Genomic DNA, 12,574 nt, shown 5'->3' on the forward strand with positions numbered 1-12,574 from the left:
GAGGTGTTTAAAATAGACCTCTCACAGGACTGGGCAATTCATCCTGAGCATATGATAAAAAAATGTATACACTCAAGTGACCTTCTGTGGAAACGACATGTCAGAATGATCAACAGATCCAGAGATAACGGCAGATACATTTATATGCAAACCTGAACTTTTACTGTAAAAGTTGAACTAGATCATTCTCCCCTTTCAAGCTTTTTTATTGGTCATGGAGGCTACCCATTACCATAAAGCGTAACTCCAGCCAATATATTTATAATATTTATATATTTCTTTTAGTTTAGAGCAGGGGTCTTCAAACTATGGCCCTCCAGTTGTACAGGAACTACAATTCCCATCTTGCCTAGTCATGTGTGTATGTCAGAGTTTTACAATGCCTCATGGGACGTGTAGTTCTGCAACAGCTGGAGGGCCGTAGTTTGGAGAGCCCTGGTTAAGGCCCCATGCACACAGGGCATTTTTGCAGCTGCTGTTAGGAGCGTCAGATTTTTTTTTTGCAGCTTAAAAATGCCCCTCCATGTTATTCTATGGCCTCATGCACACACAGGCTCTTAGGAGCTCCAAGTAGCATAGGCATTTTTAAGCTGCAAAAAAATCCCAGGGCCTGCGTGTTCTGAGGACCAGCGTCAGAGCTGTAAAAACGTCTGATGCTGCTAAAGGCTGATTAACGTTGCTTAACATTGCTTATACATCGTTAAGCCACGTTATACATTTTTTTTAATGTGAAATCAATGGTTCCCTATGGGAGCCCATTGATTTGAATGGAAGTCGTATCACAAGTCGGATCAGGATGAATCGACTTGTGGTGCGACTTGCGCTCTAAGGATCTTTAGGGGGAACTCCTCGCCAAAATGGAACAAAAAACGTCGTGGGTGTCCTCCCCGGGTTCCAAACCAGGCCCTTTGGGTCTGGTATGGATTTTGAGGGGAGCCCCATGCCGAAAAAACCCAGTTCGTTGTAGGACCAGGCTCTGAGGTGCAGATTTGTTCTGCATCTGAGGCCTGTGTAAGAGCATGCTAGATAGGAGGGAGGATACCCATATAGGAAATTTAAAATGGTTGTAAAGGCAGAAGGGTATTTTTTACCTTACTGCATTCTAAAAAACCTTCTGCATGTCACAGCCCCCCTAAATACATACCTGAGCCCGATTTCAATCCAGCAATGTGCATGAGAGCCAAGGCTTTCTCACTTCTCATTGGCTCAGATACAGTAGCTGGAGCCATTGGGTCCCGCTGCTGTCAATCAGAACCAGTGATGAGGGAGCAGGCTGAGCTGCTCTCTGTGTGTCAATGGACACACAGAGCATGGCTTGGGATTGAGCCTGCAGATGTGCCACCATAGGAGGTGGCTTCCTATGGTGGCACACCAAGAAGAAGAGAAGCCAAGATTACCAGCGTGTTTTTTATTTTAATAAAAAAAAAGCTTTACAAACACTTTAGTAGAGTAGTGAACATGTACTTTATGTTCTGGTTCCTGGCTTTATTTCAAGCAACTAAAAAGCAAAGTTCAATGGTTCTAGCATTTGAGATGGAGCCTAAGGGTGATGAGAACATGTTGGGAGATATGCCTAAAGGTGGCTAGACACGGTTTAATATTGGCATGAGATGGGATTGGTCTGAATATCACTATGTGTAGCAGGCACAGAGTTAGGTCCTCCTCCCCCCTCCTCTGCACATTTGGCAGATCATTTTTTTTTTTGAGAAGGGGGTGGGTACCTAGTTTTAAGGGCGATCTGAGCGAAAGTTCTCCCTTTCCCCTTCTTCTGGGACACATCACAGGTCCCACAACACTGCGGGATTATTCACAAAGTGCAGTATGGCTCAGTGGGCAGCTGCCTGACCACAGTTAGGATGGACCGGCACCAGGAACCCGAAGGCTAGTGAAGAACTAGCTTGGTTGAGGATGGCGCTGGATCCCTGGACAGGTACGTTTTCTGGCATTAGAAGTCAGCAGCTACAGCACATGTGTCAAACACAAGGCCTGCGGGCCGAATCCGGCCCTCCAGGCCATTTCATGTGGCCCTCGCACCTCTCCTGCAGCTGCAGGAGAGCTCCGGCCCCTGTACTGTTTGCTTTCCAGCAATGCCTACAGCTTCTTCCTAGAAGTTGCACAAGATAAGGGGGGGTTCACTGTGATGTAAGGGAAGGTGAGGGACTCAACTTCTGATGGTGGTGAGGCTCTTAACATCTTATGTTAGGGTAGGGGATGCTCTGGACATCTAGTCTTACAGATACAACTGGCCCTTTTGAGGGCAATCGTAATGCTGATGCGGCCCACGATTAAATTGAGTTTGACACCCCTGAGCTACAGGATTTGTAGCTGTTGACTTTCAATTTTTTTTTTCCAGAGGGGAGAACCGCTTTAATCCAAAGAAATAAAAACAGAGGAAAATTCATACATTATAACCACACAAACAAACTCAGGCTTTATGGAATGCAGTCATGACCAGGTGAAGCTTGTTTCCAAGACAGTCTCCAGCCACCTGTGTATACCTACACACACACTGTATATATATTTATGCTATTTGTTGTATTTTGATACCTGGGCCTTACCTCAAGTAGTGCCACTGAGTGTTTGCAGAGCTTTTAAAATAATGTGAACAGTATAGATGAGAATAAGTATGCAAATTATTAGCCTTGACTTTGCTTTTTCCTGGTCCATTAGTCCATGACTCAGGTATTGAAGATGAAGATAACCAGGAAGCTAGCATTTTCAGGAGGTCAGAAAGGACCTACTGCTGATTTATAATACATAATAAATTTCACATACCCTTAAAAGTTTGTGATCACAGTGGTTGATGAAATTCCCAGGTCCCTTCTTTCCTGCCTCACTCTTGCCATCTATAACTGATCATAATGTGCTATCCTGTGATAACACTTTGAAATATAGCTCATTATATAAAGTGTCAAAGCCGAGTAGCACATTATAATCAGTTATAACTGACAGCAGTGGCCATAAAAGCCAGAACCTGTGAACTCTGTGAAATGCTCCATTCCTTCTATAGTCTTACACTCAGGAACTGGGAGCTGTACCAAGAATGATTTGTTGCTGGCTGGTGCTGGATTGGACAGGTATAACTGTTGCTGAAGATAGATAGATATTAAAATATTTTTGTGAACGCATACAACTAAAAAGTATATTTTATGTTGCAACTCCGAACTAAAGGAATAATTTAAAGTGCATTATGGTGATCCTTCATATTTGCATGGTAAGCCATTCGTATCATAAATCATTATGTATTCAGAGTATAGGAGGCCTGCGCATGTAATACTGAGATGAATGAAGCCCTGTAATCATAGTTAAATAATTTTCGTTTCTAATGCAAGTAATAAGTGCCTGAACATGACTTGTTATTAGCCTCTGACAGCCCCTGTACAGCAGAGCTCAAACTGGGAGAAGCAGAAGCAGGACTAAGAACCAGTCAGTTGTGCTGCATTGCTCATGTGTTAACAGAGAACATGCTGATAGAAGGAGAGAACAGTGACAAAGAGAAGAGATAATCAAGCTGAACGAAAGACAAGACATGTAAGGAAATGTTGGTTCTAGCTGGCATTTCAGCTGGCATTGCCTTGCGCTTTTAACCAGGCTAATTATAACACTTCTCTCATATATGTAAAAATCTGCGTTTCTTTTTTCTTGGAAATTACTTAGAACCCCTAAACATTATATATATATATATATATATATATATATATATATATATATATAGATAGATATTTTTTTTAGCAGAAGCCCTATAGAATAAAACAGTGGTGGCTTCAGTTTTTTATGTCACACGGTATTTGTGCAGTTTTGGAGAAAATTAATTTTAATGAATTTGAAAAAAAACAAAAAAACACAATATATAACCCATTTTTTCGTAAAATATGAAAGATAATGTTACTCCGAGTTACTAGATACCCAACATGTCAAGGTTTAAAATTGTGCATGCTCATGGAAGGGCATCAAACTACAGTACTTACAAATCTCTATTGGTGACGCTTTTTCTAAATTTCTACAGGTTACCAGTTTAGAGTTAAAGAGGAGGTCTGGTGCTAGAATTATTGCTCTTTGAGGTTCACGGCGATACCTCACATGTGTGGTTTGAACACAGTTTACATATGTGGGCAAGACCTACATGTGTGTTCACCACTGCGCGAGCATGGAGGGGGGGGGGCACTTTAAAAAACTTTTTTTCATGATAGATTTGATTACATTTTTTACATTTTTACACTGTCCCTTTAAAATAAATATATATTTTTTTTAAATGGCTTTGTTTTTATTGGGCTGGAACCGGAAGTGGCGTCGCTCCTGTCCTCCTTGACCAGGGGTCTCCAAACTATGGCCCTTCAGTTGTTCAGGAACTACAATTCCCATCATGCTTAGTCATGTCTGTGAATGTCAGAGTTTTGCAATGCCTCATGGGATGTGTAGTTCCGCAACAGCTGGAGGGCCATAGTTTGGAGATCCCTGTCCTAGACCATAGAGAGGAGCAGAGGCCATCTTGCCTTTGCTCATCTCTATTACCAGCTGCTGCAAACACTGGGTCAGTTCTTGGGGCTACCGATCATTCAGGTAAGCCCAAGAACCACCGCAAAGCAGCGGGAGGGGGAATCTAAAAGTGATCCAGCGGCAAACTTGCCACTCTGACCACTTTTATCGGTTAGAGAATCGCTGGCTGAAAAATACAATACCGGGGTTATGGCATGTTGCTGCAGCCATAACCCCGATATTCCACTACCAACCAAGGATGTCATCTGTCTATGAACCCGTCGGGAAGTGGTGAAAGCATAGAGCACATTTCCCTTTTTTTTTTATAACTTTATTGAAATGTCACAGTGACATTTCAATCATTTCTTTGCAGCGCAGCTGAGCTGCGGGTGAGCTGCAGTGTGGGACAGAAAAATGCAGACATGTTGCAGATTTCCACACTGTTGCTATTCCAAAGGCCCTGTAGATAGAAATCCAACTGTTACATGAGATCTGACCTTAATGAAGGCTTTGTACTGTAAGCAACCAAATGGTATTCAATTACTTTCAAAGCACAAGACAGCAGGAGACAGGCAACTGCAATAAAAAAAATCTGAATGTGCAACTTACTTAGGTTAGAAAAATACAAATACTACTACAAGAATGAAGAAGGAAATATTACAATCTATGGAGTTAAGGTCGGATTGACAGAATTAAGTGTTTGATTTATGCCTGAACTTTTAAATGAAGGTTTAAAGAATCTGTAACCATGCATAGAAAGGTTCAGTCATCCAAAAACTGAAATTTTGGTTTCTGGAAGATGCCAATGCATAAAATAAGCTGTGTTATAATCTTTGTTACTGTTTATCTATGCTCTTAAAGTACCAGACCAGCACACTTAGACCCTGTTCACACTGGGGCGACTTGTCAGGCGACCTGGTCGCCTGACAAGTCGCCGTGGGTCGCCTGCCATAGATTAGCACAGGACACGTTCTAATAGGAGCGACACAAGTCGCTCCGACTTAGAAAAAGGGTCCTGTACTACTTTGGGACGACCTGGAGCGACCTGCATTGACTTCAATGATATGAAGTCCGTGCATGCCGCTCCGAAGGTCACGGTGCGAGCTGTGCACCGCGACTTCACAGGTTGCCCCGGCAAGTCGGGTCGCGCCTATGTGAACCGGCTCTTAGAATAGAAATTTGAAGGTGGCCTCCCACTCTTCTGTTGACTATTAAATTTAAACTATAGACAATGTAACAAGTAGAGTGGGAGAAGCAGGGATATTTTGGTCCAGCAGGAGCGAGACTCCAATTTGGGTGGGAACAGAGTCAATAAGTATGATGGGAACATACATAGTTACATAGTTAGCTAGTTTGAAAAAAGACACAAGTCCATCTAGCGCAACCAATACAAAACAAAAAAGAAAACCCAACCATACAATCCCATATACACAATCCTATACTCACAGCTGATCCAGAAGAAGTCGAAAAACCCCAGCAAAGCATGATCCAATTTACTACAGCAGGAGAAAAAAATCCTTCCTGATCCCCCGAGAGACAATCTGATATTCCCTGGATCAACTTTACCTATAAATATTAGCAGGGCTTTTTTTCCCAGAGAGTAGGTGCAGGAACTCTTCTCTTCCGAGTCGCCCCTTGTCTCCGCCCCCTACTCACCCCCAATCACGTCCCTTGGTCCCACCCCCTACCCACCTCCCAATACTGGCCCTTTTAGGGAACACAGAACCAAGTATCATTCTGTGGTGCTAAGTAATTTGTATGGAACTTGATAATTATAACAAAAAATCAGCAAAATAGATCCCCTGCAGCCAGCAACAATAGACCCCTCAGAAAGAAACAATGCCCCCCCCCACAGCAAAAAAAACATCCCAGCAACAATAGATCCACCCCAGCGACAATAGACCTCCACAGGGGTGGACTGAGCGGTCGGGCACTTCAGACGTGGTCCGAGGGCCCGGCCGGGAGGGGGCTCGACGCCGCCCAGCCACCCAGTGCAGAATTAATTCACCCGATGTTGTCTCAGACTCAGAGACAAAATCGGGCTATCGGGGCCCGGCGCTATGTAGGTGGGGGGAGGAGTGTAGTAGCCCGGCAGCCAGTGGTACGTAGGTGGGAGGAGCCCGGCGGACGGCGCTACGTAGGTGGGAGGAGGGGCCTGGCGCTGGGTTACCAATTACCATGATGTCTGTGAGCATGTGGGCGTGTAAATGTGACGTCGATGTGCACCGCTGCTACAGGTAAGTAATGCAGTTGACATGGATGGTCTCCGTCTATAATAATGAAGTTGAGATGTTCTAATGGTACAGCCTGTGTACAACAACCCTCTATGGAAGTAAAGCCAGTCCTATGGGCAGTGTACAATCCTATGGGGAGTGTTATTGTACACTGTTGCCCATAGGATTGTACACTGCCCATAGGAATGTACACTGCTGCCCATAGGATTGTACACTGCCTATAGGAATGAAGCACCTTCTATGGCTTGGTCATACACTACAAGGACCAGCCTTGTGGTCCAGGTCTAAGAGCTGCATCTCCAAGAGTCTGTATCTCCACGTGTACACTGACAGTATATCTGTTTTTATTGTGTTGATATTGTGACCTTTTTGGATCACTTTTTTATTGGATATAAAAAAAAGTTTTGTATTATTTATCTCATTGCACATATGTATTACTTCATGTTCTGCCATGAATGTCCCAATGGGGTTTGCTGTCCAAATATTCTGTCTCCATTGAGGCTAATACAGGTTGTGCTCCATTAGCTTCTTCCCCAGCCAAAGCTGCCAAGAAAAATTACAGCCGGACCCGGACATGATGTTTTAAGTGATGCTTCTGGGTCCTTACTAAGCAGGGATGGACATTAGCTGGGCTCCCTCCTCTCTATTCAGCAGCACCTGCCATGCTAGGTAGAGAGGAGGGAGCCCAGCAAATGTCCATCTCTTCTTAGTAAGGACCCAGAAGCATCACGTAAAACATCAAGTCCGGGTGTAATTTTCCCAGAAGCACCCGCTTATGGGTCCACCGATGCGAACACGGAGCCTAGGAAAAATGGCTGGAGAAGGGGTTCCTAGGGCTACTGCTGATGTATGACATACATAGGAAGCAGTGAAAGATTCAAAGTTTATTTTTAACAGATAGGTAGAGCCATGGATACAGGCCATGTTACATTACATGGAAACCTTGAAGAGAATAAACATGGCCTGTCCATTTCAAAGACTCCAATCTGAAAACATATTAATAGTCATTTTCTCCTGGTACCTTGGCCTTAATAGTTTAGCAAAACACTGACTGCCTATAGGATTGTACACTGTCACTACCAGTGTACAATCCTATGGGCAGTGTACAATCCTATGGGCAGTGTTATTGTACCCTGCCTATAGGATTGTACACTGACTGCCTATAGGATTGTACACTGTCACTCCCAGTGTACAATCCTATGGGCTGTGTACAATCCTATGGGCTGTGTACAATCCTTTGGAATTACAGCATATCCTATGGGTACAATCATACATAATGAGAAGTGTTACATTGTATGAGTAGATTGTGCCATGTGTCTTGATACATAAGGCTATGTGTACAGAAGAGACCTGTACCTTGCCGTGGAGGAATACATGTATGATGTATAATGTTAGGACATCCATACACAGAGTAGTAGAGAGGTTGTGATCTATGGTGACCCATGCAGGGGCAGACTGAGCGGTCGGGCACTTCAGATGTGGTCCAAGGGCCCCGGACGGGAAGGGGGCCCGCCGCCCAGTACAGAATTAATTCACCCAATGTTGTCTCCGATACAACATCGGACTATCGGGGCTCGGCGGCCGGCGCTACGTAACTGGGAGGAGGGGAGGGGCCCAGCGGCCGGCGCTGCTTCCATGGGAGGAGGAGCCCAGCGCTGGGTTTCAATGGTGTCCTGTGGGCGTGTCGGCGGCGTGTACTGACATTGCCTGGTCTATCTGTTTATCATTGGTAATGCACTTGTCTTGGTTTGCCTGTTTATTATTGTTAATGCACTTGTCTTGGTTTGTGCATTTGTTATTTATTTTGCATTCGTTATTTATATTGCACTTGTTAATAAATTATTGCACTTTTGTTCCTTGTGTCTAAAGATTGTGTAGGGTGTGGCTGGAGGCAGGATTTGGGTGTGGCTGGAGGTGGGGCAAGGGTGTGACTGGAGGCGGAATATGGGTGGGGAATGGAAGGGGGCCCTTGATTTATTTTTCCCGGGGGCCCTGAGGGTTCTCAGTCCACCCCTGGACCTCCAGCAGCAACATTAGATTCTCCAGCAGTCAGCAACAATAGACCTCTCTCTCAACAGTAGATCCCTACTAGCAACAACTGACCCCCCAGAAATATAAGATCCCTCCCCAGCAACAATAGGTCCTCCACCAGCAAAAATAGACCCTCGTGCAAAAATAGATCCCCACTAGTGACAATAGTTTCCCCAGCGGCCATCATCAATAGACCCTCCAGGACACCCTAGCACCCCTTGCACTTACATACATTCAGTGTTGGAGGTGCCGGAACTGCGTTCCCCCACGTTCCCCCTGAAAAAAAGCCCTGAATATTAGTACCCATTTATATTATGTACACCCAGGAAAGAATCCAGGCCTTTTTAAAGCAATCTACTGAGCTGGCCAGGACCACCTCTGGAGGGAGTCTATTCCACATTTTCACAGCTCTTACTGTTAAGAAACCTTTCCGTATTTGGAAACAAAATCTCTCTACTGAAATCGAAATCTCATACTGTTGCTTAAGTTACAAAGAAAGCTAAAGGGTGACACAGCTAAACTCTATAGTCTGCCACTGTGTAATATATTGACCATGTAATATTAAAATAGAATGAAGATCCTGTTTCTAGATACATTTGTACCTCCATCCCTAAAGCATTACCAGTATAAAATAGTGGCAGGAAATGCAAGAGTGTGACACAAAAAAAATGCAAACACGCAGATCCAGTACATACAAATGATGTCCTGCACACCTACCAGAGAAAGGTTTTATGACAAATGTTCTCTCTTTCTGTTCACTAAACAGCTCTGTCCCCAATCATAATAAAGAAAAGCGCTGCATATATGGAAACTTGAGAAATACAAAATCAAGTGATACATAAAACTTACTTCACCAAAAAAATGTTTTGAAGGACATATGTTGATTAATGTACAAATGTATTCATTTATTCATTTTTTACATGAGAGTTACAATGAAAGCTATCATCATTTGGTCTGTATGGCTCTGCTACTCAACCATGAGTAGGAAGCTGGTCAACACTGCACAAAGCTTGTTTAAAGCTACAGCTAACACTGCCATTAAATTCTCCAGGACCGGTTCAGAAGATTACTTAAAAGCAGGGATATGCAAACTGTGGCCCTCCAGATGTTGCAGAACTACAAGTCCCATGATGCATGGCAATAATCTGACAGCCACAAGCATGACACCCAGAGGCATGATGGGACTTGTAGTTTTGCAACAGCTGGAGGGTCACAGTTTGCATATCCCTGCTTTAAAGGCTCCAACAAGGCCACTCAAAGCTTGGTGAAGCTGATGCTCTTTAGACTAGAAATGACAAGCAAAGAATAAACAATGCTTGTGTAGGGCCTCGCTGATGTCCCTGCAGTTCTTAAAATTTCAGTTTAGGGAGAATATCCTGTTTTCATGCCCTGATTTAAATAGCAAGTTCCACGTCAGTATATGCTATTTAAAGTGTATTTAAACTCTAATAATACATGTCCCTTATTTACTCTCTTGGGTCTGTTGAATATATCATTAAAAGTGTAACGTTGTAAGATCTGTTCCATAAGTGCAAGGAAATAGCTGTTCATCCAACTAGAAATCTTGTGAACTAATAACTTCCTGCACTCTCTGCCTCTGGACTGTTCTCAGTTAGCATGTTTCCTGCTGTCTCTGTGGACTACAAAACAATGTTATGGAGAAGAGAGGGAGGTGTTATATAGTCCTAACTCACTCCCGCCCTAGGGTAACAACACTGCTCAGTACGGTTGTCACCCTACCACAGGAAGTGTGTTATTGTCAGGATTACAAGAGTAAAATAAAGAGATAAAAAGTGTGAAAAAAGAAAACTAATACAGCCACCTCATCTAAGGTCCTGTAAGCGGTATCACTATCAATGTTTGCTCTTGGGCAGGCACTATGACCTCTAATCAAAGGATTCTGCAATTTGATTGTAACTTTTCTTTCATGTTCACGCAGAAACACATGCTGATGACAAGATATCTACCTCTCCTAACAAAGTCATTCTGTTCACTTCTAGCACAGCTATTGCTATAGCCCAGTTTGTGCCAAAGGCCTGGATAGATAACGTATCTGTTCCACCGGCTACACTCTCGATATTCTTGGCACGACATCATTGGTATCCTTACAGGAATCCAAAAGCAGCATTGCCTAGATATGAAATGCATGCTAGAGCAGCATGAGGGTATAGTCCCCGTGCAATGTAATCTTCCTGGGCATTCAGATGTATGCACTCATTACAGATCGCTAGGGCAGGGTATGTACGATCACAATGGTGACTTCCAGGAATCCATTCCCAGGCATATGTTGTGTTGATCTCACAGTTAATAATTGTGACTAGCATACACAGCTTGTGTCTGTGCCCTTCTCATGTTTATCTTTGGCTGTCTTGTTTGCATAGTGCAGCGTCTGTCTGTTGTGTTTACTATGCACATCTTCACTTCCTATAATTACTTGTTGATTTTAGGCGTGCTTGGGAGTCTCATTCACATCGCTGCTAATTCTAGAGGATGACAATCCATCAGCTGATGCATGCTTTCCCTGAACTTCTATCAGGGGGAATTTACTAAGGTTGGAGCAGCTGTGCATGGCAACCAATCAGCTACTACCTTTTATTCTCAAAGCTAAAGTGAACAAGCTGAAACTGAAAACTGATTGGCTACTAATATGCACAGTTTTTTTTTTTTTACAATAGTGCCACATCCATGGTGCAAAGAGAGGACCTTGGAGTTTGTAAAATGGGACTTTTTAAAGAACCAAATATCAAGAATATGTATGAAAAAAAAAAAATAAAAATAAATTACAAAGATGTATAAAAGCAATTATTTAAAATACAACAGCTGATATATTGTCCAAAGAGTATCACTACTCCAAACATACAAAAGATATATAAAAGCAAGAATTTAAAATACAATGGCTGACATATTGTCCAAAGATTATAGCTACTCCAAACATACGACGACTTTGGGGTTGATTTACTAAAACTGGAGAGAGCAAAATCTGATGCAGCTGTGCATAGTAGCCAATCCGCTTCTAACTTCATCTTGTTCAATTAAGCTTTGGCAATAAAGCCTGGAAGCTGATTGGTTTCTATGCACAGCTGCACCAGATTTTGCACTCTTCAGTTTTAGTGAATCAAACCCATTGTATGTTTAGAGTAGTGATAATCTTTGGACAATATAATTCTTGCTTTTATATATCTTTGTAATGCAATTTATGTATTTTCTTTTAGACATTTTTACGAATATTGTGTCCTAAATGTCCCATTTGTACAAACTTCATGGTTACTGCACAGCCACTTCCCTCAATGTATTCAAACATAAAATGATTCGAGAAGTATGAATAAAAGTACTTACTTTGTCCTTCAAACTTCCGGATGATTGTGTCCAGATAAGTGTTCTGGGGGGCCACATGCCCCCTCCTCACCGGCATCTTGAAATGGTTTCCTGCCCTCCAGCAGTGGTCTCGTTATTCTCCTGTCCTCCAGCAGTGGTCTCCTTATTTGTCTGTCCTCCAACAGTGGTCTCCTTATTCTCCTGTCCTCTAGCAGTGGTCTCCTTATTCTCCTGTCCTCCAGCAGTGGTCTCCTTATTCTTCTGTCCTCCAGCAGTGGTCTCCTTATTTGTCTGTCCTCCAACAGTGGTCTCCTTATTCTCCTGTCCTCCAGCAGTGGTCTCCTTATTCTTCTGTCCTCCAGCAGTGGTCTCCTTATTCTTCTGTCCTCCAGCAGTGGTCTCCTTATTCTCCTGTCCTCCAGCAGTGGTCTCCTTATTCTCCTGTCATCCAGCAGTGGTCTCCTTATTCTCCTGTCCTCCAGCCGTGGTCTCCTTATTCTCCTGTCCTTTCAGCAGTG

At 43.3% G+C, this 12,574-nt stretch overlaps 1 protein-coding gene across 2 annotated transcripts in view; it reads right to left on the reverse strand.

The window, feature by feature from the left end:
• KCNH6 (potassium voltage-gated channel subfamily H member 6) overlaps nt 1-12,273 on the reverse strand; it is a 352,494-nt gene extending 340,221 nt beyond the window's left edge. For both annotated transcript variants that reach the window (XM_082271267.1, XM_082271266.1), the window contains exon 1: nt 12,078-12,273. In XM_082271267.1, the coding sequence (XP_082127393.1) occupies nt 12,078-12,153 (76 nt within the window). In that variant the 5' untranslated portion in view covers nt 12,154-12,273. The remainder of the gene's footprint in view (nt 1-12,077) is intronic.
• Nucleotides 12,274-12,574: the final 301 nt, after the last annotated feature.

This window comes from Pelophylax lessonae, assembly GCF_965119305.1.
Source record: "Pelophylax lessonae genome assembly, chromosome: 11".
NCBI classification, from domain to species: Eukaryota; Metazoa; Chordata; class Amphibia; order Anura; family Ranidae; genus Pelophylax; species Pelophylax lessonae.